The sequence below is a fragment of the Oryctolagus cuniculus genome, chromosome 17 (assembly GCF_964237555.1).
Source record: "Oryctolagus cuniculus chromosome 17, mOryCun1.1, whole genome shotgun sequence".
NCBI lineage: Eukaryota > Metazoa > Chordata > Mammalia > Lagomorpha > Leporidae > Oryctolagus > Oryctolagus cuniculus.
The window spans coordinates 16,285,909-16,313,786 of record NC_091448.1 but is presented as its reverse complement, the minus strand read 5'-3'; the positions used below and the strand labels follow the sequence as shown (position 1 = coordinate 16,313,786).

The window sequence follows — 27,878 nt, the reverse complement described above, 5'->3', positions numbered from 1 at the left end:
TTATTGATATCTCTGAAATATTGTCATGAATTTCTAAAATTTCTGTCTTTTCAAAGGAGAAAAGATCGATGCCGGTGATCTGAAAAATGTTCTTAAAAACATGGGGATAGAAGTCAGTGATAAGGAATGTGCGGAACTGCTAGCATCACTACCAGTTGATGGTGAGCTGCTGGAATTACCACCAATTAGTGGTTATTGTGGCCTCCAGAAAGTTTACTTTTATGACTCTACTTTTGAAATTTTTATTTAAAGTGTGTTCAGATATGACCTGAACTCATCCTCCAGCTCTTGTTTGCATTTGAACAATCTTTCTATTACTCTGAGACAATTCAAGTGCAGACATTAACCCCCAAAACAATCCTCTTCCACAAAACCATTGTTGAGAAAGAAAGATGTTATTGATGATTTTGCAAGGGAGAGGAAGCGGGGTAAACATTGCAAAGACCTCATGAGAAATTTCTGTCCCCTCCCAGAGTCACTTGAGTCTGTCCCCTGAAAATTCCCTTTTTGTGAACTTACCCCTCACAGAGCTAACCATGGATTCTTCCCCTGTTTTTCTTAATTCCTAGAAGGATGCCAATTTCATTGGTTAGTAAATAACATCTATTATGAGTGTTCGTTCATTTTCTTTCTTTCTTTCTTTCTTTCTTTCTTTCTTTCTTTCTTTCTTTCTTTTTCTTTCTTTCTCTCTTTCTCTCTTTCTCTCTTTCTCTCTTTCTCTATTTCTCTCTCTCTTTCTTTCTTTCTTTCTTTTTATTTGACAGGTAGAGTTATAGACAGTGAGAGAGAGAAACAGAAAGGTCTTCCTTCCATTGGTTCACCCCCCAAATGGCCGCTACGGCTGAAGCTGTGCCGATCCGAAGCCAGGAGCCAGGTGCTTCTTCCTGGTCTCCCATGCGGGTGCAGGGCCCAAGGATTTGGGCCATCCTCCACTGCCTTCCTGGGCCACAGCAGAGAGCTGGACTGGAAGAGGAGCAAGCGGGACTAGAACCTGGCATCCGTATGGGATGCCGACGCTGCAGGCGGAGGATTAACCAAGAGAGCCACAGTGCCAGCCCCTGTTTCTTTCTTTAAACACAAAAGCTAGGGGCCAGCACTGTGGCGTAGCAGGGAAAGCCACCGCCTATAGTGCCGGCAACCCATATGGGCGCCGGTTGGAGTCCTGCTGCTCCATTTCCCATCCAGCTCTCTGCTGTGGCCTGGGAAAGCAGTAGAAGATGGCCCAAGTTCTTGGGCCCTGCACCCACATGGGAGACCTGGAAGAAGCTTCTGGCTCCTGGCTTCAGATCAGCGCAGCTTTGGCCATTAAATTGGGGAGTGAACCAGCGGATGGAAGATTCTCTCTCTCCCTCTCTCTCTCTCTTCCTCCCTCCCTCCCTCTTTCCCTCCCTCCCTCTCCGCCTGTAACTCCAACTTTCAAATAAATAAATAAATCTTCAAAAAAAAAAAAAAAACACAAAAGCTCAACGTCTTCCCAACATGAACTTCAAAAAGCAACTTCTCCCATGCCGTAAGGTCAAGTTCTGCATGATCCCATTGCCGGCATGTCTTCTTTGGCACTTACACAGTATGGCCAAGGAGGATCTCGGAGTAAAAACAGTCCATGTCGGTGGTTAGGGTTCTGTTTTTGTTTTAGTCCCTTGTATCCAGTATAAAATCCTTTCAAACGTGACTGACAGTGTGAATCTGTGTAAGATGGCAGACTGCTCTGTCTGTTCAATGCCATTGTGCAAAGAATGAAATGTTCAGAAACTACCTAATCCACAAGCTTTTTAATTCCATAAAATATAGCTGAAATTAAATGCTACTTTTTTAAAATTAAGTAGTGAACAGCCTGGTTAAATTCAAAGCTTTTGATGTATAAAACTTTATAAATGGAACTATTTTGTCAGTAGGCAAAATGTAACAAAAAACTGTCTAGATGGATAGTATGTATTTTCTGCACAGATCTCTGTTTAGAAAATGTATCAGTCTTTGCCAGGCAGGAAGATTGCTCTAATAAACAAAAATAAAAATTTTATGGATAAGCCAAAATTTTTAAAAAGCATCTTTTCAGCTAATATCTATCTCTCCCTACAAATAATTCTGTTTTTTAAAGATTTATTTATTTATTTTAAAGTCAGAGTTACACAGAGAGAGAAGGAGAGGCAGAGAGAAAGAGAGAGGTCTTCCACCCACTGGTTCACTCCCCAATTGGCTACAATGGTCGGAGCTACACCTATCCAAAGCCAGGGCCAGGAGCTTCTTCCGGGTCTCCCATACAAGTGCAAGGGCCCAAGGACTTGGCCGTCTTCTACTGCTTTCCCAGGCCGTAGCAGAGAGCTGGATCAGAAGAGGAGCAGGGGCCAGAGCTGTGGCATAGCGGGTAAAGCCATCGCCTGCAGTGCTGCATCCCATATGGGCGCCCTGGCTGCTCAAGTTCCAATCCCACTCTCTGCTATGGCCTGGAAACGCAGAAGAAGATGGCCCAAGGCCTTGGGCCCCTCCACCCATGTGGGAAGGCCCGGAAGAAGCTCCTGGCTCCTGGCTTCGGATCAGCGCAGCTCTGACCGTTGCGGCCAACTGGGAAGTGAACCAGCGGGTGGAAGACCACTCTCTGCCTCTCCTCTCCCTCTGTGTAACTCTGGCTTTCATATAAATAAGTAAATCTTTTAAAAAAGAAGAAGAAGAAGAATTTGAGCAGCTGGGATTTGAACCAGTGCCCATATGGGATGCTGGCACTGCAAGCAGAGGCTTTATTCCCTACGCCACAGCACTGGCCCCCTACAAGTAATTCTTTATGTAAGCTTTAGGAGGTAAAAACCTTTCATATCATTTCACCAGCTTGGAACTTAGCAAAATCTTCAAATCTGAGCTTTGCCATCAAGGACCAAAGAAACCTCTGATGCTACACATTCAGCAGCTGATATGTCCAACTTTAGGAGTAAAAGGAAATAGAATGACAATGGATAGAAATAGGAGATGGGAGGAGACAAAAATAGGGAAAAAAATGAGTATGTAGTTTTCAGCTCTGTAGTATATAAACCAGCAATTGCTGTGTGTGTCAAAGAGTAAGTAAACCTACTAATAATAACATTGAGCATTTATTTAGTCCTAATGATGTGCAGGTTCCATTCTCACCATACCCAAGGATGATACATTATCCCCATTGTACAGTGGAGAAGGCAGTCATAAAGACAGTAGGTAATTTGCTTAAGGCCACAAACATATTAAGCAGTAGAGCAAGAATTTAACCTCAAGCCTCTATACCAGAGTACCATTCCACACCATCAGTTTCGAATCTCATCATGACAGTAGACTAATCATGTCGATTAGTCTGATGCTTTTTTCGAAAGGCAATTAGGAGGAGAGAGAAATAGAGAGAGAGAATATCTTGCATCCACTGGTTCACTTCCCAGATGGCCACAATGGCTGGGGCTGGGCCAGGCTGAACCAGGAGCCTGGAGCTTCATCTAGGTCTCCCACGTGAGTGGCAAGAGCCCAAGCACTTGGACCATATTCTGCTGCCTATCCCAGGCCTTTAGCAGGAAGCTGGATCAGAAGTGGAGCAGCTGGGTCTCAAAGCAGCACCCATATGGGATGGCAGTGTTGCAAACAGAGGCTTAACCTGTTTTACCGCAACGCCAGCCCCAAGTTTGATTTCTTATTCTCTTGTGGGTAATTCTCTGCCCTGAACTGTGCCTTTTCTTACAGATGATAACAAAGTTTTCCAGAACAGATTACTAACAGGTTTGAAGTCTTTCAAAGGTGAGTAATAAGTGTTATAAGAAAATATATAAAATTGAAATTCTCATTCTTTATTTTTCTTTTTCCTTAGTTATTAGGTCATGATTCTTCCACCATCCTTTCTACATATTGATATGGTCTTGTGTGTGTGCTGTGTAAAATGTCTTAGAATCAGACTCAAAGAAACTAGTCCCAAATATCTCCATAGGTGTCATTCTCTGTGTACTCTTGGATACGTCTGATTAAAATTTTGAACTTCATGATGCAAAATTAATCATAATAATTAGCTTTATTAGTTTTTTGATATAAAATATATCACATACCCATTAAATAAAATATCCAAGTTTTTTAAAATAACCATTCATAGTCCTACTATCTAGTCATAACTACTGTTAATGTTTACAATTATATAATTAAAATACTCTGAATTTCTCTGAAATCACCTTGGGAGATTATATAAAAGACAGGAACATACTAGTTTCTCCGGTGACAGAATCCACAATTCTGCCAGTAGCTGAGCTATTAGATGAAGAAGTTGACTTGAACAAGAGCCATGATATACAAAAGCATATCTAATCCTAGGATCACACTGAGTCGAGATGCTCACAGTGCAACATGTATATGGAGAATTAATCCAGGTATTGGAGTAATAAATTGATGTTGTCAATCTCAGGTTCACTCTCTTCATGTACTGGCTGTCTGTTGAATGTCAAGGAGAACCACTGCCATCACTTATATTGTTCATTTATGTCTGTTTTTACTGAACATATGCTTTTAATTCTTACAAATTAAGGATGATATAACTCTGTCCCATAAAAACATTTTTAAAACCCATCTTTTGGAAAGGCTATAGTTTTGTAATTCTCTATGGAATAAAATACATTAAATTACTTAACATTACCTTATAATGACATATTTTAATTTGGGGGATTTTTCTTTTTATTTTCTTTCCATTTTTACTTATTATAAATAAGATCATAATGAACACTTTCTCCCACACCTTTGTTGTAAGCTTTTTCTTAAAAAGTAGAATTGATGGACTGAGTTATAAACATTTGAAAGGATCACAATAGTTAATTACCAAACCACTTTCCAGTGGTGATGATTCCAGTTAACTCTTACTGACAACCAGGTCTATTAAAAGTTAATTTTTTATTATAAGATGTATTTTTCACATTGTGTTTTTTTTTTTTACTGTCTTTCTCTTTCCTAAGGAGGAAGGGTTGATGTCAATAAGTTGAAAAACATTCTAAGGAACATGGGAATCAAACTCAAAAATAAGGAACTGAAAAATATAATACGAAATCAGTTTATTGATGGTAAGATTTGGAAATAACTATTTTGCCTGTGTGGAAGAGCTTAGAATCTTGGGATCATGACTAGAATTTCTGAAACTAGATTAATCTGAGGATCTTAAGACATTTTTCAATGTAAATTGAAAATGCAAAAAAAGAACTTGTCCTGAAAGTAAGAAATCCTGTCTTTTATCATTTTTGTTCATCTGAAGTTATCCTGCTCAACTCTCACAATGTTGACAGTACATTCATAACTGTTAGCAGGCAAGAGAATGGGTAGAAGAAACAAATATGAGAACAAGAAGTAAAATGAATGAATGAACAGCAAAGGTAGCCCAAAATGACTGAGGAAAATACCCATATCAGAAGGTGTAGAGCCTCATTAATACCTTCTTTAGTGTCTAACAACTGTATGTCATTACCACTTTGGGATACAAATGGAAGTTGACAACATCAGAGGAAACCATATTGGGGATAGATGGAAGATATGAAGCTCCTTGATCAGTATCTGTATTAGATGTAAGGTTCAAAAAATATATTATGAATATATTTCACCATACTTATCTGAAGGCTCCATAACTAGAGATGTTTATCATAGTCAATCCTGTGTGTAAGTGACACAGGTTGAAATTCATTGTCCTTTTTCATAAGGAGGAATCAAGCACTCAAGTCAGGAAGTATAAATTTAAGATGAAAACAAATAATTTAGTAAAATACATAGACTTTCACTAGACCTTAGCTTTGCAATTTAAGTTCTATGTCAATGTCCAAATTGTTTATGCTTTGAATTGCAGCTAATGGATACATTTCTCTGAAGAAGGTGATGGATGATGTGGAAGCAATTACAGGCAAGTTAAAAGTCATGTGAAGTTTAAAATCCTAATTCTTTATGATGTTTTCTCATCTTGTCTTTTTCAGTTAATGTATAAATTCATGGGTATAGTACTAATACTCATGAATCCATCAATCTGTAAAATAACTAGACTTTCCAGTATCAGTACATCAATTATTTCCTGTCTCATCTCTACCTCTTTGTTCTGAGCTAATACTATCTTGAATTTTGTACTGCTTATTATTGATATTGATATTCTCTTTCTTTTGGATTTTAGTCATTCGTACAGGGGTGAGGTGATTATATCATTGTGGTTTAGATTTGCATTTAGCCGATAACTAGTGATACTGAGTATTTTTTCATATATTTGTTGGCCATTTGTATTTCTTCTTTAATGAACTATCTATTAAGGTTCTTTGCTCATTTCTTGATTGGGTTTTTTGTTGTTGAATTTTTTTAAGTTGCTGATACATTCTGGATATTAATCCTTTGTTGTATAAGTAGCTCATAAATATTTTCCCCATTCTGTTGGATAATTCTTAATTCTTAATCATTTCCTTTGCTGATGGCTTATTGGGGATCTACTTATCTGGGCATAACACATCCAGTTTTGCCAGCATAATTTGTTGAAGAGATTATCCTTACTCCAATTTGTGGTATGGGCATTTTTGTCAAAAATCAGTTGGCTAGGGGCTGGCGCCGTGGCTCACTTGGTTAATCCTCTGCCTGCAGCACCACCATCCCATGTGGGCACCAGGTTCTAGTCCTGGTTGCTCCTTTTCCAGTCCAGCTCTCTGCTGTGACCCAGGAGGGCAGTGGAGGATGACCCAAGTGCTTGGGTCCCTGCACCTGCTTGGGAGACCAGGAAGAAGCACCTGGCTCCAGGCTTTGGATCAGTGCAGCGCTGGCCATGGCAGCCATTTGGAGACTGAACCAACGAAAGGAAGACCTTTTTCTCTGTCTCTCTCTCTCTCACTGTCTATAGCTCTACCTGTCAGATTAAAAAAAAATCAGTTGGCTATATGCATTAATTTCTAGGCTCTCTATTCTGTTCCATTTATCTATCTGTCAGGGTTTTTTTTTAAGATTTACTTATTATTTATTTATTTGAAAGTCAGAGTTACATACAGAGAGGGAGAGGGAAGGAAAGATCCATCTACTGATTCACAATCCAGATGACTACAATGACCAAACCTAGGCCAGGCCAAAGTCAGAAGCCATGGGATTCATCCAGGTCTCCCGTGGGGGTGGCAGGGGCCTAAGCACTTGGGCCACATTTCACTGCTTTTTCAAGGCCATCAGAAGGAAGCTACATTGGAAGTGGAGCAGCTGAGACACAAACCTGTGACCATATGGGATGCTGGCATCGCAAGCAGTGGCTTTACTTGCCACGCCATAACCCCAGCCCCATGTGTCAGTTTTTATGCCAGTACCATGCTGTTGTTTTTTTTGTTTTGTTTTGTTTTTGTTTGTTTGTTTGTTTGTTTTTGACAGGCAGAGTTAGACAGCGAGAGAGGGAGACAGAGAGAAAGGTCTTCCTTCCATTGGCTCACCCCCAAAATGGCCACTACGGCTGGTGCGCTGCAGCCAGCGCGCTGCACTGATCTGAAGCCAAGAGCCAGGTGCTTCCTCCTGGTCTCCCATGCGGGTGCAGGGCCCAAGCACTTGGGCCATCTTCCATTACTTTCCTGGGCCACAGCAGAGAGCTGGACTGGAAGAGGAGCAACCAGGAAAGAACCGGCGCCCCAATTGGGACTAGAACCCAGGGTGCTGGTGCCACAAGCAGAGGATTAGCCAAGTGACATTCTTAGTTAAATTTATTCCTAGGCCGGCGCCATGGCTCACTGGGCTAATCCTCCACCTGCGGCGCTGGCACCCCAGGTTCTAGTCCTGGTTGGGGCACCAGATTCTGTCCCGGTTGCTCCTCTTCCAGTCCAGCTCTCTGCTGTGGCTTGGGAGGGCAGTAGAGAATGGCCCAAGTACTTGGGTCCCTGCACCCTGATGGGAGACTGGGAACAAGCACCTAGCTCCTGGCTTTGGATCAGTGCAGTGCTGGCCATGGCGGCCATTAGGGGAGTGAACCAACAGAAGGAAGACCTTTCTCTCTGTCTCTCTCTCTCACTGTCTTTAACTCTCTTTCTCTCTCTCTCACTGTCTAACTCTGCCTGTCAAAAAAATATTTATTCCTAAATATTTCTTGTGGCTATTGTGAATGTGATTTCTTTCTTGATTACTCTTTCAGTGAATTCATCATTAGATGTATAAAAAAGTTACTGCTTCTTGTATTTTTTTTATTTTAAAATGTTTGTTATATATTTATGTTGAATACTTCAAGAGAGAATTACCATGATTTCAAAATGCCATCCCTGGATTCAATAAATATCTTTTTATAATTATACTTCATCAGTATCTAGAAGTGTACATAAATAAGTCAGCTAAAGAATAAAGTTGGTAAAACAGCTCCATAAAGCTCCATAAACCACAAGTCTCAGGGCTGGGGGCCATGCGTGGTCAGTTAGGCCACTCTGCCGCCGTGGTTTTTAACATGATTCACATCTCTTTCCATCACCTTCAGGAGCACAGCATTGCAAGCGTACATTAGACTCCTGATGCTGAAAAGTTAGTACTAGAATCTTTGATATCTTTAAAAAAATCATCTTACTGCAAAGAAATTCAAGAAGAAAATTCCAGGACCCTTGGTCAGAAGCTCTCAGGGCTTGTGCCCCTCTGATGCACTCGAAGCTATGAGCCAGGCTACAAACAGTGCTCTCCCTAGTGGAAGATGCAAGCTAAGAAGCAGGCAAATGAGGGGTTCTGCAGGCACAGGCTAGCCCTCCAGGCGTTCTGGTACAGGCTCCTTGTGTCAGCAGCTAACTACCACCTACCTTAGCCAGCATTACAGAAACAAAACATTTAGAATAATTATTTATCAAAATAAGAGTAACTGTTCTTTTGCCTTCTACAATCAATCACCTTTGAAATGCTACAAGTGGACTCCGGCTGTGGGCTGTGGGTGTCTTCTGGGCTAAGAAGGTGCAGGTGCACACGGGAGGAGCTACTGATTGACCTTCTCAAAGTACTCCTTGGATGCGGTTGGATTCGACTTGATCGTAGGAGAATCTGGCGTCCAGTTTGCTGGGCAGACTTCCCCCTGAGTCTCCACATACTGGGAGGCCTTCACCAGGCACAGGGTCTCCTCCACGCTCCGGCCCTCTGGGAGGTCATTGACACTCAAGTGCTTGATGACCCCATTGAGGTCAATTATGAAGAGGCCTCTCAGAGCGAGCCCGGGGCCCTCCAACAGCACACCATAGTCCCAGGCAATCTGCTTGGTTAAATCCGACAGGAGTACGATGGTCATGTGGCCCAAACCACCATTCTTCCGTGGTATGTTGACCCAGGTGAGATGGCTAAAGTGGGAATCCACGGAGATGGCAACAACTTCACAGTTCACATCATGAAACTCATTGGCTTTGTCACTAAAAGCAACAATTTCTGTAGGACACACAAAGTTGAAATCCAGAGGGTAGAAGAAGAGCACCAAGTACTTCCCCTTGAAGTCATCCAGGCTTAGGTCTTTGAACTCGCTGTTGACGACGGCTGTGCCCTTGAAATAGGTCGCGGGCTGGGTGACTGCAGGAGCACGGTGCAAGGGACTGGTGCTGAAGGCAAGTTTTGCTCCAGACTGCAAGATGTGTGTCAAGCACAGTGTTCCAGAAGCAGCAGGCCTAGGACTGCAGAGGCAGACCTGCCCCGAGGAATGGTACCCATGTGCCGGGCAAGCGGGGCCAGAGCAACCTGGCCATAGCAGCCGCCATCTCCAATGCACGTGGGCGCTGCAGGATAGCGGGAACCTGTATGTTTATTTTATAACCTGCGACTTTACTGAACTGGTTTAACAGTTCTAATAGCTTGTTGGTGGAGGGTTTAGGGTTTTCCTGTACATCTGCAAACATGGATATTTTGACTTCCTCTTTTTATATTTGATGCCTTTTATTTAATTGCTCTTTTTAACTGCTTTTATTTTTTAATTTATTTATATTTAATTTTTTATGTCAAAGATAACATTTAAAATTTTTATTAATTTAAAAGGGACAGATCTTATGCATTCCGCAGGTACAGTTCCAAGAAGATAACCACACTTCCCTCATACCCTGCATCCCAAAATCCCCCTCTCTCCTTCCCCATGCTTCATCAGTTTTTGCAAACCCATAATTGTAATTCACTCTATTTTAGCAGATTTAATTCTCTGTTAATCATAATATTTAACAAGTAAAAAGTAGTAAGACCACAGTTCCACAGGAGTATAAACAAGGGCTAAAAATGACAATCATAACCCAAAATAACCATGTCATTCCTATACATTTTTTGGTAGTCTGTGTTAACTGTCATATATCAGAGAAAATATATGATATTTATCTTTTTGAAACTGGCTTATTTCACTAAGCATAATGGTTTCCAGTTGTGTCTAATTAATTGTAATTTTCTCAAACTATTCAAAACAATTGAATGGGATTATTTCCTAATCCAGAAAAAGATACAACAGAGAAAGAGAACTGTAGACCAATATCCCTGATGCAGATAGATGCAAAAAATCCTCATCAAAATACTAGCTAATAGAATCACACAACACATCACAAAGATAGCTGGATCAAGTGGGATTTATCCCTGCCATGCAGGGATGGTTCAACATTTGCAAATCAATAATTGTGATACATAACATTAACAAACTGAAGAATATAAACAATATGATTATATCAATTGATGAAGAAAATGCATTTAATAAAATAAAATACAATATTCTTTTATGATGAAAACTTTAAGTAAATTGGGTAAAAGGAACATTCCTCAAAATAATCAGGGCAATTTATGAAAACCCCACAGCCAACATCTTATTGAATGGGGAAAAGTTGGAAGCATTTATACAAATATCCAGAGCCATATAAGATGCCCGCATTCACCATTGCTATTCAACATAGCCCTGGAAGTTTTAGCCAGAGCCATTAAGCAAAACAAAAAAAAGAAGAAGGAGAAGGAGAAGGAGAAGAAATAGAAATTCAAAGGGATACAAATTGGGAAGAATGAGTCAAATTATTCCCATTTGCAGATGACAGGGTTCTCTATATAGGCAAACTAAAAGACTCCACTAAGAGACTATTGGGACTCATAAAACAATTTGGTATAGTGGCAGGATATAAATTAACACAAAAAACAATAGTCTTTGTATACACAGACAATGCTATGGCTGAGAAGAAACTTCTAAAATCAATGCTATTCACAATAGTTACAGAAAATTTTAAATACCTTGGAATAAATTTAAAGAAGAATGTGAAAGATCTCTACAAAGAAAATTATAAAACATTAAAGAAAGAAATATAATAAAACACAAAAAAATGGAAAAATCTTCCATGGTCATGGATTGGAAGAATTAATATCATCAAAATATCCATACTGCCAAAAGCAATTTACAGATTCAACATGATCCCAATAAACGTATAAAGGACAGTCTTCTCAGAAATAGAAAAAATGATCCTGGGGCCCACCCTGTGGCGCAATGGGTTAACACCCTAGCCTGAAGTGCCGGCATCCAATATGGGCAACGGTTCTAGTCCCAGCTGCTCCACTTCTGATCCAGCTCTCGGCTATGGCCTGGGAAAGCAGTAGAAGATGGCCCAAGTTCTTGGGTCCCTGCACCCATGTGGAAGGCCTGGAAGAAGCTCCTGGCTCCTGGCTCTGGATCGGCGCAGCTCCGGCCATTGTGGCCAATTTGGGAGTGAATCATCGGATGGAAGACCTCTCTCTCTCTCTCTCTCTCTCTCTGCCTCTCCTCTCTCTGTGTAACTCTGACTTTCAAATAAATAAATAAATCTTTAAAAAAAGGAAAAATGATGCTAAAATTCATATGGAAACAGAACAAATACCAAATAGCTAAAGCAGTCTAATCAAGAAATTGGCAAAGGACTTGAACAGGCATTTTTCAAGAGGAAATTCAAATGGCTGACAGACACATGAAAAATGCTCAGGATCACTAGCCATCAGGAAAATGCAAATAAAAATCACAATGAAGTTTCACTTCACTGTATGGCACTCATAAAGACCTAAAAAAAGGTCTGAGGAGGATGTGTAGATAAAAATGTACCCTAATCCATTGTTTTGGGAATGTAAGGTAGTATAACTATTGTGAAAGACAGTGTGGAGATTACTCAGAAATCTAAAAATAGATAAACCATATGACCCACAATCCCACTCCTGGGAATTTACTCAAGGGAAATGAAATCAGCATATGAAAGAGCTATCTGTGCCCCTGTGTTTACTGCAGCTCAGTTCACAATAGCTAAGATGTGGAATCAACCCAGATGTCTACCAACTGATAACTGGATAAAGAAAATGTGGTATATATGTACTATCTAAATCTATCATTTGATCTGTGGTATGAATTATGCCTTTTTCTTTTCTGGAAATGTATATGAAAGTAGGTTGCTAAATAGTTTGAGATCTTTCAAAGGTAAGAAGCATGATGAGAAGAGAGATAATAGTTTCCTGCCCCACATTTGTGTTATTATTTGGGTTTTTGTTGTGGATCTTACCATATCTCACTTAATTAATTCTATGTTTATTCGCTATTTTCAAATGTAGTTTCATTTTCCAAATAGTTTTTCCTTTGCTGCTTTTGATTGCTGCCAAATCTAGCTCTGTATACAAAATGTGAAGTAAAGAATTGTTCGGGATATTTCAGTGACTGAAAGAACTAAACTGGAGGCCTTTCTACCAGGAGAAGCTTCCATTTTGTCTCCACTATTGTAATTCATTACAGAATAAATTTGTATTTCGTAGGATTCTCTCCAAAACAAAGCCAAGAGGTTACAATTCTAATTCAGATTTATCTGCCTTTGTACACTTGAGCATTTTGGATTGTTGATAGTTTTTCTGATAGATAGGGATTAATTAAAATTTCCTTGTACAGGAAAGTCATTAAAAATTCTTTGTGTTACTGATTCTTGCTTTGGTGGGAAAATTTATGTCAGTGATCTGAAAAACATTTTGGAAAACGTGAAATCAAACTCTCAGATAACTGACTTCAATAATTGTCACAGAACTTACCAGTTAATGGTGGGAATAATAGATATTATTAAGCTTTTCAAGGAAATTTAGACTTTTAAGTTTGTGTATGAGATTCTTAGAGTTAAATCTGTTTTAAATCTTCAATAACTCATTCTAGAAGAATGGTACATTTTCATGTCATGTATTTTCATTAATTACAGGATGTATTTTTTTTTGAAGATTTATTTTATTTATTTGAAAGACAGAGTTACAGAAAGAGGTAGAGACAGAGAGAGGTCTTCCATCCACTGGTTCACTCCCCAGATGGCTGCAGTGGCCAGAGCTGTGCCAATCCGAAGCCAGGAGCCAGGAGCCACCTCTGGGTCTCCCACACGGGTACAGGGGCCCAAGTACTTAGGCCATCTTCCACTGCCCTCCCAGGCCACAGCAGAGAGCTGGACAGGAAGTGGAGCAGCCGGGACTCAAACCGGTGCCCACGTGGGATGCCGGCACTTCAGGCCAGGACCCCAACCCACTGTGCCACAGCACCGGCCCCAGGATGTATGTTATATGTGCTAGTTCTAGGTGAGTCTTGGGAGAAGACAGTGAAAGGAGGAAAGTTTATTACTTACAAAGGAAAGATTTATAATTTCACATTAATTGCATCATTTCAGTATCTTTTAATGGTCATGTCACCCAGCTATAAATTCTTCCATACCTGTTATATGCCAACTTTCTGATCCCTTCTTCCTGTGTTTTAACACTGGCTCACATTACTCTTTCCTGACTTCATCCTTTCTCTACTTCAGGAATTTTTAAACAGCAATATTTTACCTTCTCTTTGAAGTAGATTTCTGTTCCTCTTATTTTATTCCCAACAAGTATACCCTTCTTGTTCATCAAAAATACTTGTCCATGGAGCTAGCATTGTGGTGTAGCAGATTAAACTACTGCTTGCAATGCCGACATCCCATATGGGCACCGGTTTGAGTCACAGCAGCTACTCTTCCAATCCAGCTCTCTGCTAATGCACCTGGAAAAGCAGTGGAAGATGACTCAAGTCTTTGGGCCCTTGCACTCATGTGGGAGACCTGGAAGAAGCTCTTGGCTTCAGCCTGGCTCAGCCTGGGTCATTGGAGCCATTTTGAGAAAGAACCAACAGATGGAAGATCTCTCTCTCTCTCTCTCTCCCCCTCCCTCCCTCCCTTTGTCTCTCTGTGACTCTGCATTTCTAATAAAATAAAATAAATCTTAAAAAAAAACTTGTTCCTGATTTATCCATTTTCTTCCAATATATAACAGTCTTCTAACTTACTTTACTGTCAACTGCTCTCATTCCTGCTCTGTGAAACTTTCAACATCTAAAAACCAATTCATCCAAACCTCCCCTTCTACTGCTAAGTCTTTCTAAATAATAAAAATTTACAGATTAGTTCCTCCCCAAATTCATTTCCTTCTGGATAACAGAAGGGCCCAGGAACACAACTTGATTTCTCCTCTTCACCCTTCACCATATTAAAGTTATTCTTTTATCTTTCAGTATCATCTTTTTTTTTTAATTTTTTAGTTAAGTAAAACACTATTAGTAATAATGTTTTATGAAGTCAACTTTCATTCAGATTTCCCAGATGCTCACCTACTCTTTTCATACCACAAACCTTTCCTTTGGCTTTGCTTCTCTTTTGCCTAAAGTGATGCCTTTTATTAAGGACCTGTTAGTATTTTTTCTGATCTAAAACTCTCTTGGCTGTGCTCTTGTTCTTGAAAAATATTTCCTCTGGATCTAGCATTTTAAGTAGGTAGATATTTTCTTTCATTACATTTAAGATATCACTCCACCGTCTTGTGCTTTCTAATGTTGCTGTTGAGAAATGACAAGAAGTCAGCTGTGGATCTATTTTCTGGTCCATTGGAGAATAATCGTCTTAACTGTTGTCATTGCTTTTAAGACATTTGTCTTTGGTTCTGAAGTTTCAGTGTGATGTGAAAGATAGGAATGAATTTTTTTTTTAAGATTTATTTATTTGAAAGTCAGAGATACACAGAGAGAGGAGAGGCAGAGAGAGAGAGGCCTTCCATCTTCACTCCCCAATTGGCCACAACACATCTTCTACTGCTTTCCCAGGCCATAGCAGAGAGCTGGATTGGAAGTGGAGCAGCTGCGTCTTGAACCGGCACCCACATGGAATGCCAGCGCTTCAGGTCAGGGCATTAACCCACCGTGCCACAGGCCTGCCCCAGGAATGGATTTATTTTCATTTAACCACCTTGGAATTCATTGAGGCTTTTGAATCTGACAATTAGACTCTTATTAGATCTACAAACTTTTCAGCCATCATCTCTTCTAATACTGTCTTACTTATTTACTGATCTGAATAAATGTGTGTTTAACCCTTTTGCTTTGTCTTCCATGGCCCTTAGCTTCTCTTTACTGTTTTCCATATTTTTTTGTTCCTGTGTTCAGTAGGCTTATGTAATACATTGTTCTGTTATGAGAATCCTCAAATAACAAATTTGTTAACTGAATGTATGATGAGTGTACAAGGAAAACTGCCATAAAGGAAGAATCAGATTGCATGTTAATAAATGACTTGCTTTCATTTTTTAAATTTGAACTTTTTTAAGATTTATTTATTTATTTGAAAGTCACAGAGAGTGAGAATGAGAGAGAGAAAGAGACTTCCATCTGCTGTTTCACTCCCCAGATGTCTACTATGGCCAGGGCGGGGCCAGGCCAAAGCCAAGAGCTTTTTCCAGGTCTTCCACATTGGTAGCAGGGGCCTGAGCACTTGGGCTATCTTCTGCTGCTTTTCCCAAGCTGTTAGCAGAAAGCTAGATTGGAACTGGAGCAGCTGAGACACAAACCAGCGCCCATATGGGATGCTGGCATTGCAGGTAGTGGCTTTTCCTGCAACCCCACAATACACAATACCAGCCCCTCATACTTCCATTTTTTAAGAAAACACTAGGAGCTAGTGCTGTAACATAGTGGGGAAAGCTGTCGCCTGCAGTGCCAGCATCCTATATGGGCGCTAGTTTGAGTCTTGGCTGCTCCACTTCTGATCCAGCTCCCTACTAGTGTGTCAGGGAACTCACCAGAAGATGGCCCAAGCCCTTGAGCCCCTGAACCCACATGAGAGACACTGATGAAGTTCCTGGCTCCCAACTTTGGCCTGGCCCAGCCCTGGCCATTGCAGCTATTTGGGTAGTGAACAAATGGATGGAATACCTCTCTCTCTCTCTCTCTCTCTCTCTCTCTCTCTCTCTCCATTTCTCCCCATCTCTCCCCATCTCTCCCCATCTCTCTCTCCCTTCCTCCCTCCCTCCCTGCCTGCCTCTGCCTCTGCCTCTCCTTCTCTGTAACTCTGACTTTCAAATAAATAAATAAATCTTTTTAAAAAGAATAGGAGGGGCCAGCACCACGGCTCAATAGGCTAATCCTCCGCCTGCGGCGCCGGCACACCAAGTTCTAGTCCCGGTTAGGGCGCCGGATTCTGTCCCGGTTGCCCTCTTCCAGGCCAGCTCTCTGCTGTGGCCCGGGAGTGCAGTGGAGGATGGCCCAAGTGCTTGGACCCTGCACCTGCATGGGAGACCAGGAGAGGCACCTGGCTCCTGGCTTTGAATCAGTGCGTTGCACCGGCCGCAGCGTGCCGGCCACAGCGGCCATTAGGGGGTGAACCAACGGAAAAAGGAAGGCTTTTCTCTCTGTCTCTCTCTCTCACTGTCCACTCTGCCTGTCAAAAAAAAAAAAAAAAAAAAAAAAAAAAAAGAATAGGAGGAAATACCAATAATGTATAGAGTTTCTAGTTTTCTTATTGCCAAAAAATGTACTTAATCTGGAAAAAAAAATACTGATTTGAGAGTTAATTCTGCGTTTGTGATATGTTCCTTTGCATCGTTCAATTTTAAAGTGTTTAATGGCGTGTGCAAAACCTAATGCTAGTTAGGATGCCTGGATTACGAACAGTATAATTCTTTGTATTTCAAAGTATTCACCATCTCTGAGTATATGATGAACATATATTTTAGTATGATAGATTAAGCTAACTGGGAGATGCTGGTATGAGACAATGTTCAGTGAGGCTATCACTGAACGTTTCAAACTGAAACTCTCTCATCCTGTTCCTAGCAGTAGATAGTGTAAAGGGGCCAGTGTTGTGGCACAGAAGGTTAAGCCACTGCCTGTGATAGTGCATCCCATATGAGCATCCTATATGAGTGACAATTCAGAGTCCCAGCTTTTCTGCTTCCGATCCAGTTCCCTGCTAATGCTCCTGGGAAAGCAGCAAAGGATGGCCCAAGGACCTGGACTCCTGCCACCCATGTAGAAGACCAGAATGGAGTCCTGGACTCCTGGTTTTGGCCTGGCCCAGCCCTGGCCAGCTGTTGCAGCCATTTGGGGAGTGAACCACTGAATGGAAGGTATCACTCTCTCTTTTTCTCTTTCTCTAACTCTACCTTTAAAAAAAATAAATCTTTAAAAAAAGAGAGAGAGAGGGGCCGGCGCCATGGCTCACTTGGTTAATCCTCTACCTGTGGCACCAGCATCCCATTTGGGCGCCAGGTTCTAGTCCCGATTGCTCCTCTTCCAGTCCAGCTCTCTGCTGTGGCCCAGGAGTGCAGTGGAGGATGGCCCAAGTGCTTGGGCCCTGCACCCACATGGGAGACCAGGAGGAAGCACCTGGCTCTTGGCTTTGGATTGGCGTAGCTCCGGCCGTAGCAGCCATTTGGGGGGCGAACCAACAGAAGGAAGACCTTTCTGTCTCTCCCTCTCACTGTCTGTAACTCTACTTGTCAAATAAATAAATTTTTAAAATCTTAAAAAAAGAGAGAGAGAACAAGTCTGAGGAGGGAGATGTGCCATGGTGTGAGAGGTTGAGATGTTAAGAGACAAAAAGACAGAATAATAATGAAATAAATAGTTAATATATTTAGAGAATAATTTTTCTTGTTTCATATTCATCCTCATCTATATATATATCATTAAACTGTAATTTAAAACAAATTATAAATAAAATAACTACTTTGCTACATTTGACACTTTCTGAGTCAGTAAATAATTGTGTGTGCATGAATTGTGGCTTATTTTTTAGCTTCTGGGATTACTGATCTGCATAAATTATTAGAAGAAGTAAAGGAATTCACAGGTGAGCAAGATATTTTGTGTAAACATGTAAAAGTCAAATGCAAATACTTAGCATTCACATATATATTCTAAGTTATACTTTCTTATTCTATCTCTGACTTGCTAACTTCTACTTTTTTAATAATTAAAGTCTTAGTTCAATGACATGAAAATTATACTGGATTATTTATGTTATATCAGAAATGCTGTAGTGTCATATCTCCACACCACACATATTCTATCTATACTCTAAGACTTCACTTTTGTTTCGGCATTCATTTGACCATGATACACAGGCAACATATCTGTTCATTGATTCAAAATATTTAACTTAGAACCTACTATAACACAGTAAATGCTAAGGTGAAACTTTGACTGAAATACAAATAATGTGTTCTGTGAAATAACCCATCTCATAATTCAGGGAAAACAAAGAATGATGGTAACCTGGTCTAGCTTAGATAGCAACCTGTGCATTGTTAGATCACTGAGCCTCCTATAGATCCCTTTCCTATGAGCTGGCTTAACTAACATCTCTGAGGTCATTAAGAAAATTACAAATAAGTACTTTATTTAGATTTAAGGAAATAATTTGTTGCCTCTGTTCTTCATCTGAAAACTGCAGATAATACTGTATATGGCTAGGCAATTTGATTATTTAGAGTCAGTAGATAATTCTCACCTTCACTATTCCCGTCTTCTAAAAGGAAAAGAAATCGAAACCAAAGACCTAAAAAAAGTACTGAAAAACATGGGGATAGAACTCACAAATAGGGAACTTTGGGAGCTGATGAAAATGTTGCCAATTACTGGTAAGTATTTCGTGCCCTTCTGTGGAATGTATCTCTGTGCTAGTGTAGAATTCAACATGAAAATGTCATTAAAATGGACCCATATTATTTTCCATAAAAGTCTAGAAGAAAAAAATAACTTTTAGTTGTAAATAAATTATGCTTTTAACATTTAGATCTATAGTTTTGAGAGGCTATGGTATCTTTTACACCGAGATTGAAAAAAAAAAAAAAAAAACTTAAGCAGGGCAAAAAGAACAGGAAGGCTGAATTAGCAAGTAGTGGAGAGATAGAAAAGGGAGAACTCCAAGTAGGAAAAGGGAACTGTCTGTTTCATTGTGGAAGAATCAGTAGACTACCCACCTTAAGAAATTTCTCCTTGTCTTATTGTCTTATTTTTGGAGTTATTTTGGAAGAGATGCATAGGCCTAGGAAATGTAGAAATATAAATTAAGAAGGTATGTTTTTTAAATCTGCAATTAAAAATTACATACTTCCTACTCTTTGTTTTTGACTGACTATATAGCTTTTTATTTGACCATTAATGTGCCTTATTTTACAGATGATGGAAAAGTATATAAAAATATTTTGCTCGATAATATAAAATCATTTCCAGGTAAGTGAAAATCCCAATGAGAAAGCAAATACACTAAGATCTATAGGTTTTACCTTAACTTTTTAAAGGTCCTTATAATAACACAATAATTAGATTGTTTATCTTATTATCCATTTGTCTATAGGTCTTTTAAATACAACTATAACTAATATGTGAATTGATAGTACTCTGATGCTTAAATTTTCAAAACTATTTGGTAATCCAGAGCTATAGTTATTATCTAATATGAAACATCATGTTCACCTAAAAGATACATATGTAATATATAATATATATAATTATAATATATAATACATATATCTATATATACATATGTACATATGTATTATATGTGTATATAATTATATATACTATATATGCATATAATCATAATTATAATTATATTTGTTATAATATATATAATAATTATATATTTTATTATATGTTATATAATATTTATAATATAATAGTTATATATTATATTATATATATAATATGCATTGTTAGATCACTGAGCCTCCTATAGATCCCTTTCCTATGAGCTGGGTTAACTAACATCTCTGAGGTCATTAAGAAAATTACATATTATATGTATATATACATATATATCATATATTATAATACATACATTATGTATCATATACATATATGACATATATGTTATATTTACACATATATGTAATGTATTGTATATAATTATATATAATACATATATTATATATCATATATGTATATAATATATGCTATATGTATAATATACTATATGTAATGTATATATTATATGTAACATATAATATATAAAAGTAGTATGTATAATTAATATTTAGATAAAATTATCTATAATTTATATTGTATACAATTAAATTTATTCTAATTATACCTTTCCTAAAATCTACACTAGGCATCCCCCTGAAACAAGAGGGTAGGATGTATTATATTCTTGGTTCCCACCCTAAAGCCTCTATCTGAATGGATTTATTAATTGTTATTGTGCAGTAGATTTGTTCTATCCAGTTGTAGTTTCTGTGTAAATATAACCAGCATTTTCTTAGCCATCAGCTCCTATTTGTTTCGCTTCCCTTATCCTAAGGTGGGAAGTGCTATGTCTCCAAAATGGATTCCATCCTAGAAGACATGGGTTATGATTTGGAGGATGAGGAAGCTGAGGACCTGAGGAACCACCTGCCAATTAGTGGTGAGCATGTTGTTATGCCTTCAGGGAAATTCTGAACTCCTCCAATCAAACTTGCAAAGGTATTCTTATGGGAAAATCTATCTCTGGTTATAATCAGAAATCAGTTATCTGTTAAATGACTCCCATGATCAAAGCTAAACTATGATGCCATTGAGCAATTGACAGATCTAACAAGACAGAGATTTAAAACTGAAACAAAAGGACTTTTCAAAGGAAAACAAAAGGAGAGAAATAAGTTAAAAGCCAGTCAGGTCATACTTAAGAGTGTTAATTGTTAAATTAACAACAGGAGTCACTGTGCACTTACACCCCATGCAAAACCTCTGTCCTCAATGAGTTATACTATGAGAATTAACTGCAAAACTTGTTCTCAAATAGGTTTTTATATATTGTGTGTGTGCCAACTGTTGAAATCTTTACTTAGTATAGAGTTGGTCTTTTGTGTATAAAGTTAATTTAAAATAAATCTTAATGGAAAATGGGACTGGGAATGGGAGAGGGAGGAGGAAGTGGGGTGGGAAGGCAGGTACGTTGGGTAGAATCACTATATTCCTAAAGTTGTGCTTATGAAATTTGTACTCATTAAACAAAAGGCTTCTAAAATTTTTTTTAAATAAAGAAACTTAAAAAAAATCCAGTCAGAAAAAAATCCCTTAAATCACTAAAAAAGTCAGAAAACATCCCTAACTGGCTTTTTTGAAAACTCACAGACATAACTATATGCATTTATCTCACACAACATGGTGTTTTGAAGTACATATATGCTGTAGAATGGTTAAATCTAGCCACTTAGCCCATGCACTGCCTCACATAGTTATCATTTGTGTGATGATAGCACATAATATGCACTTTTTTTTCAAGAATACAAAATTAACTGCAGCTATCTTGCTATACAATTTATTTATTAAAATGTATTCCTCCTATACAGCTCTAATCACTTATCACTCAGACCAGGCTGGTCACACCTGGGTCTTGAATTTTAGGTCCCTAAAAAGTCCCAAGGTGTTCACCTAGTTCACCAGAGGCTACTAATGACACACACTAAAATCAGTCTGGCCTTCCGAGTTCTTGTCTCTAGCTGATGCCAGGCGAGTCCAGAGGCTCAGTGTGAGCGCTGGACGAGCGTGAACTCCAGGGTGTAGTTCTCAGCGTCCTCTTCTGGCCTCTCAATGTAGCTGGAGTTTCACTTTCTGTTAGGGATTGGGGTTGGGCTGTTTTGGCTACGCGGCTGTGCAAGCTCCAAATATTCATTCCACAGGTATGAGCCTGGGGACCAAGGCATAGAGACTCGTTCTGACAGAATTTTTTCACAATGAACCTAGCACTTGAATTCAGGTCACTCTCCCTTTCCCAGTGGGCATCTCTGCATGCTGTGCTCCGTGGAGTTGGGGGAGAGTGCCCAATCTCTTTCCTTCTTGCTATCTTCAGTGCAACTTTTCTTGTGATTATAATAAAGCAAGGCACTGTGGTATCTCACCTGGCATCCAGAGATCTTATGAAGGTGACTTGATATGTATTTAGCTGTTCACATTGTTGTACCTTCAGGGAAGTGGTCCCTTGGAGCCCCTTACTCAGGAGCTATCATGGTCACAGTTCTCCTCTTCTTTGTTTTTCTTTTTTCTCCAACTGTATATTTTCAAATAGCTGGTCTTTCAGTTCACAAAGTCTTCTGCTTGGTGATGCACTCTTTCTCATCTTGTCATCTCATTCTCCAGGACATCTACTTGATTTTTAAGTTACTATCATTATTTAAATTTCTGTTAAATCTCTCATTCTGTCACATTTTTCCTCCATTGTTTCTCTATATTTCCTGAAGTTTTTTGAGCTTCTGTAAAATATTTTAAATTCAATTATTATTCAAATTATTCAATTTCAAATTCAAATATTTATAATGTAATCAAATAATTTCAAAATCGAATATTTATAATGATATCAATTATACTTGGTTGTAATAATATAATCAAATAATAAATATTCAAATATTTCAAATGCCAGACATTTCAATCATTTCTATCACTTTGGTATTAGTCACTGATAACCTTATTTTATTCACTTATGACATCATGTTTCTCTGATTATTCTTATTTTTTTAATTAATTTTTTTATTTGAGAGGCAGATTTAAAAACAGAAGGAGAGGTAGAAAGGTCTTCCATCCAAAAGTTCCCTCCTCAAATGGCGGCAATGGCCAGAGCTGGACTGATTGAAAGCTAGAAGCCAGGAATCTCTTCTGGGTCTCCCATATGGGTGCAGGGGCCCAAGCACTTGGACCATCCTCCATTGCTTTCCCAGGCCATAATCAGAGAGATGGATCAGAAGAGGAGTAGCCAGGACACGAACCAGTGTCCATATGGGATGCAGCACCATAGGCAAAGTTTTAGCCTACTATGCCACAGTGCTGGCCTCTCCTTCATTAATCTTGATTTGAGTGGTTGTGAATCAATGTCTGTGCATTGAAGAAGTAGGTACTTCTTCCAGTCTCGGCCATTTGCTTTGTCTAGTTATGTCCTTCAATAAGGAAACCCGTGAAGAGATTCTAGACATATATATGGTGGCGTCCCTAAGCTGCGACCACTACAGCTCTTGTAACACAAGGAAGCGCCCTATGTCCAGTACTGCTGTGACCAGAAAAGTGCCAGTGGAATCCTGTGTTTCTTGAGGCTAGTACAGTGTTTAATAGAAATCCTTTGGCTACTGAGACTGGCACTGCTGAAGCATAGCTGAAGCTTACAGTCACCGACACTAGTGCAGCACTGAGGCATAACTGAAGCCCCAGCTGCTGAGGCCTGCCTGTCACCGTAGACCGTCCAAGGCCCAAGGCTGCTGTAGTTGGCTGGCAATGATGCAGTTCAGAATTCAAATCTATCTATATATTGTATATATATTCTACATATAAGGGAGAGATGACATGGGTAAAATAGTCCTTCCTATTCTCTTTAATGAATCTTTTCTTATTATCGTGCTATAAACATGTGTGGGGAGCAACCGGACTAGACTGAGTTACTGGAATTAAGACTTATTCTATGCATCTGCTCTCCCACAATATGGCGCTGGGAGAGAAGTAAACAGCTTCCGCACAGCTGCCTCCAGTTCAACTAATAAACTGTAGGACTTGCTATTGATTGGAGGAGAGCAGCGTACTCGGCGTGTGGGCAGCCGAGTTAGGATTGGCGGAGGAGGACTATAAAGGAGGAGAGAGACGGCATGCACCAGGAACATCTATGGGGAACATCTGAAGGAACGCCTGTGCAGCCCCCCAGAGAGCCGGCCGGCGGTGTGCCGCTCCCCTGCGGAAGTGGGGAATGTGGCCAGGGGGAACTGCCCTTCCACGGAGGTGGAAGGGATAGTAGCCAACCCGGGAAGAACCAGCAGCAAACCCGGGGAGGGCCGAGCAGACGAAAGAACAGCGCAGGGTCCTGTGTCGTTCCTCCACGAAGAGGGGGAGCGACAAACATGTCCTGTTATCCTTAACTCCTGTGAAAGTATTTTTGTATTTGAATAGTTATACAAATGGATGAGTTCTTTCATGCATCTTGCTCCACCTTCTGTATACGAACTTTTTTTATATTCTTTTTTTTAAAAGATTTATTTATTTCTTTGAAAGAGTTACAGAGAGGGAGAGACAGAAAGAGACAGAGATCTTCCACCCACTGGTTCACTCCCCAAATGGCTGCAATGGCTGGCATTGGGCCAGGCTGAAGCCAGGAGCCTAGAGCTCCATCTGGGTCTCCTATGTGGAGGAGATTTTATCTTATGTGGAGGACACTTGGGCCATCTTCTGCTGCTTTCCCAGGTGAATTAGCATGGAGCTGAATTGGAAGCAAAGCAGACTAGACTCTAACAGGTACCCATTTGGGATGCTGATGTTGCAGACAGAGTATCAACCCACTGTGCCACAATGCTGGCCCCTGTATCCTGGCTTTAAGATGACTAATATATCCTTAATAGAAAATGGGGGCTGCATTGAGATTTTTAAAGTGTTCCTGCTTGCCTGCTAATTTACCATATTCTATCCTATATTAAACCTCAGTAATAAAAATAAATGATAGATTTGTTTATAGTTATGAGGATTAAATGAGTCAATGGGGGACACACGTGGCTGGCGTTGCAGCCTAGGAACATGGCAATAGAGAAGCTATGGCAGGTCCTGAGTAGCCAGGATGATGCGGAGTAAGGCCTGACTGCACAGGTCCTAGGCATCTCATCTCTCTTTTTTTTTTTTTTTTTTTTTTTTGGTTGGTTTTTGTTATTTTTGGTGGGTTTTTTTTTTTTTTTTTTTTTGACAGGCAGAGTTAGACAGAGAGAGAGACAGAGAGAAAGCTCTTCCTTTTCCGTGGTTCATCCCCCAAATGGCCGCTATGGTGGGCGCACTGTGACCGGCGTGCTGCACCAATCCGAAACCAGGAGCCAGGTGCCTCCTCCTGGTCTCCCATGCGGGTGCAGAGCCCAAGCACCTGGGCCATCCTCCACTGCCCTCCCGGGCCACAGCAGAGAGCTGGACTGGAAGAGGAGCAACTGGGACAGAATCCAGCACCCCAACCGGGACTAGAACCCAGGGTGCCGGCGCCGCAAGCGGAGGATTAGCCTAGTGAGCCACGGTGCTGGCCCTTAGTCAGTTTCAATACCGGCTTTTTATTTTTATTTTTTTTTATCTTATTTTTTGACAGGCAGAGTGGACAGTGAGAGAGAGAGACAGAGAGAAAGGTCTTCCTTTGCCGTTGGTTCACCCTCCAATGGCCGCTGCAGCAGGCGCGCTGTGGCCGGCGCACCGCGCTGATCCAATGGCAGGAGCCAGGAGCCAGGTGCTTTTCCTGGTCTCCCATGGGGTGCAGGGCCCAAGTGCTTGGGCCATCCTCCACTGCACTCCCTGGCCACAGCAGAGAGCTGGCCTGGAAGAGGGGCAACCGGGACAGAATCCGGCGCCCCGACCGGGACTAGAACCTGGTGTGCCGGCGCCGCTAGGCGGAGGATTAGCCTAGTGAGCCGCGGCGCCGGCCCTCAGTACCGGCTTTTTAAAGGGATCCTTGTAGTAACTGAAGAAAATGTTTGAAACAAGATGGCTTGCAATAATTATTATGCTTTTGTGTTCCATATTTATGCTATGTGCTGCTCTTTGGTGGCTTAGAAGGGATTGGCATTATTAATCTGCAGACTGCAGTTCTTGTCGGTGACCTGGTTAGTCTGTCAACATCCCATACATAAAGGATACAATAATTAAATGCTGTTCTTCTCATCTAAGTTGAAAATCAAACACTCGTGGAAAAGAGCATCTGAATGTTGATGCTCTGTGTCGGTGAAGAATGCTTTTCCTGATAGATGAAGCTCCCAAGCAACTACAACAACAGTATACTGGTAAAAACCACATATTTGATTAAACTGTTAACTGCTTGTTTAAAAAATGAAGTAATAGGCCGGCGCCACAGCTCACTAGGCTAATCCTCCACCTCGCGGCGCCGGCACACCGGGTTCTAGTCCCAGTCGGGGCACCGGATTCTGTCCCGGTTGCCCCTCTTCCAGGCCAGCTCTCTGCTGTGGCCAAGGAGTGCAGTGGAGGATGGCCCACCTGCACCCCATGGGAGACCAGGAGAAGTACCTGGCTCCTGCCATCGGATCAGCGCGGTGCATCGGCCGAAGCACGCCGGCCTCGGCGGCCATTGGAGGGTGAACCAATGGCAAAAGGAAAACCTTTCTCTCTGTTTCTCTCTCTCACTGTCCACTCTGCCTGTTAAAAAAAAAAAAATGAAGTAATGGATTCTCATTATATGATTAGATTCTAAAATTAGTTTATAAATTAAAGGCATTAAGAGCATTTTTCCTTGGATCCTTCATTCTGGGGAAAGCAAGCTGTCATGGTTGTAAGCAGCCTTCTGGAGAACCCAAGATGGTAAGGAGCTGGGGCCTGCAGCCAATAGCCAGGGAGAAACTGAGGCACAGAGCCTGTGGCCTAGCTGACAACTCGACTGCAATTTAGCCAGAACCACCGGTTGAGTAACTCCTGGATTTCTGACTCCACAGAAATTGTGAGATAATCAATGTTTGTTGTTTTAAGCTGCAAAATTTTGAAGTACCTTGCTATGCAGATGCAGATAACTCATACAGGGAGCTATCTTGCCATCTTTATCCTACTAAGCTTCAAAATTAAACTCTGTCATGGAATTGTAAGTATTAAAACTGAAAGAATCTTTGGAGTTTATTTATTTTCAACTTCCTTTTCTCTAGTAAAATAAACACATTAATGTATACTTTATAAGGCTTATGTGAGGATTAATAGTGTTGATAGAGGGGCCGGCGCCGTGGCACAGTATGTTAATCCTCCACCTGCGGCACCGGCATCCCATATGGGCGCCAGTTTGAGTCCCGGCTGCTCCACTTCCAACCCAGCTCTCTGCTATGGCCTGGGAAAGCAGTAGAGGATGGCCCTAGTGCTTGGGCCCCTGCACCCACGTGGGAGACCAGGAAGAAGTACCTGGCTCCTGGCTTCAGATCAGCTCAGCTTCAGCTGTTGCGGCCATTTGGGGAGTGAACCAATGGAAAGAAGACTTCTCTCTCTGTCTCTACCTTCACTGTCTGTAACTCTACCTCTCAAATAAAATAAATAAAATCTTAAAAAATAGTGTTGATAGAAATTAAAGATATCAGTTAACAGAAGTAAAAAGAAAGGATTTGGTAGGCATTTTTAGTCCCCTGTTGAGTCCAGAAATTGATACAGGAGGGAGGAGCACTGAGAACCTGGGAAAACATGGCTGGTACAAGTGTGTTCTGTCCTTATAGAATAAAATATATACCTACGGTAAGAGGGGAAACTATAACTGTGGACCAGGATTTGTTAAGTCTGTGAAGCTGACAGAGGAAGAATGAATTGAAGAACAACTAGCCATCTCCCCATCCAGCATGCTGTCTTCTTTAAATTGATGTACTTTTTTTTTTCATGCCACCATATTTATGGTAATTTTATTACAGCAGCTCAAGAAAGTATTACCCATTACAGGGTCTTTAAACACTGTTTGAAAATGCATGTATAATACATTATTTGGAGTTTTCTCTCTGATCTTTCCAGAACATATTCCCAAATTTCAGAATCAACTCTCTGACATTCTTCTTTTTATAGTTTGTTTTTTTTTTAATTTAATGAGCATGAATTTCCAAAGTACAGCTTATGGATTACAATAGCTTCCTCCCCCCCCATAACTTCCCTCCCACCCACAACGCTCCCCTCTCCCACTCCCTCTCCCCTTCCCCTTCACATCACAATTAATTTTCAATTATCTTTATATACAGAA

The 27,878-nt window shown here is 40.4% G+C and overlaps 1 protein-coding gene and 1 pseudogene across 33 annotated transcripts in view; one reads left to right on the top strand and one right to left on the bottom strand.

Annotated features, from left to right (window-relative positions):
* The window catches only part of EFCAB3 (EF-hand calcium binding domain 3), a 649,184-nt gene that overhangs the window by 489,875 nt on the left and 131,431 nt on the right, over nt 1-27,878 (top strand). For 31 of the 33 annotated variants that reach the window (XM_070060541.1, XM_070060535.1, XM_070060528.1 and 28 more), the window contains 8 exons: nt 57-161; nt 3,694-3,747; nt 4,941-5,045; nt 5,816-5,869; nt 17,988-18,041; nt 18,727-18,831; nt 19,373-19,426; nt 20,496-20,600. In XM_070060541.1, the coding sequence (XP_069916642.1) occupies nt 57-161; nt 3,694-3,747; nt 4,941-5,045; nt 5,816-5,869; nt 17,988-18,041; nt 18,727-18,831; nt 19,373-19,426; nt 20,496-20,600 (636 nt within the window). Of the gene's footprint in view, nt 1-56; nt 162-3,693; nt 3,748-4,940; nt 5,046-5,815; nt 5,870-17,987; nt 18,042-18,726; nt 18,832-19,372; nt 19,427-20,495; nt 20,660-27,878 lie in introns of those variants that run through there. The other 2 variants (XR_011383437.1, XM_051825081.2) reach the window with 2 other exon arrangements.
* On the bottom strand, nt 8,752-9,671 carry LOC138846051 (thioredoxin-dependent peroxide reductase, mitochondrial pseudogene; annotated as a pseudogene).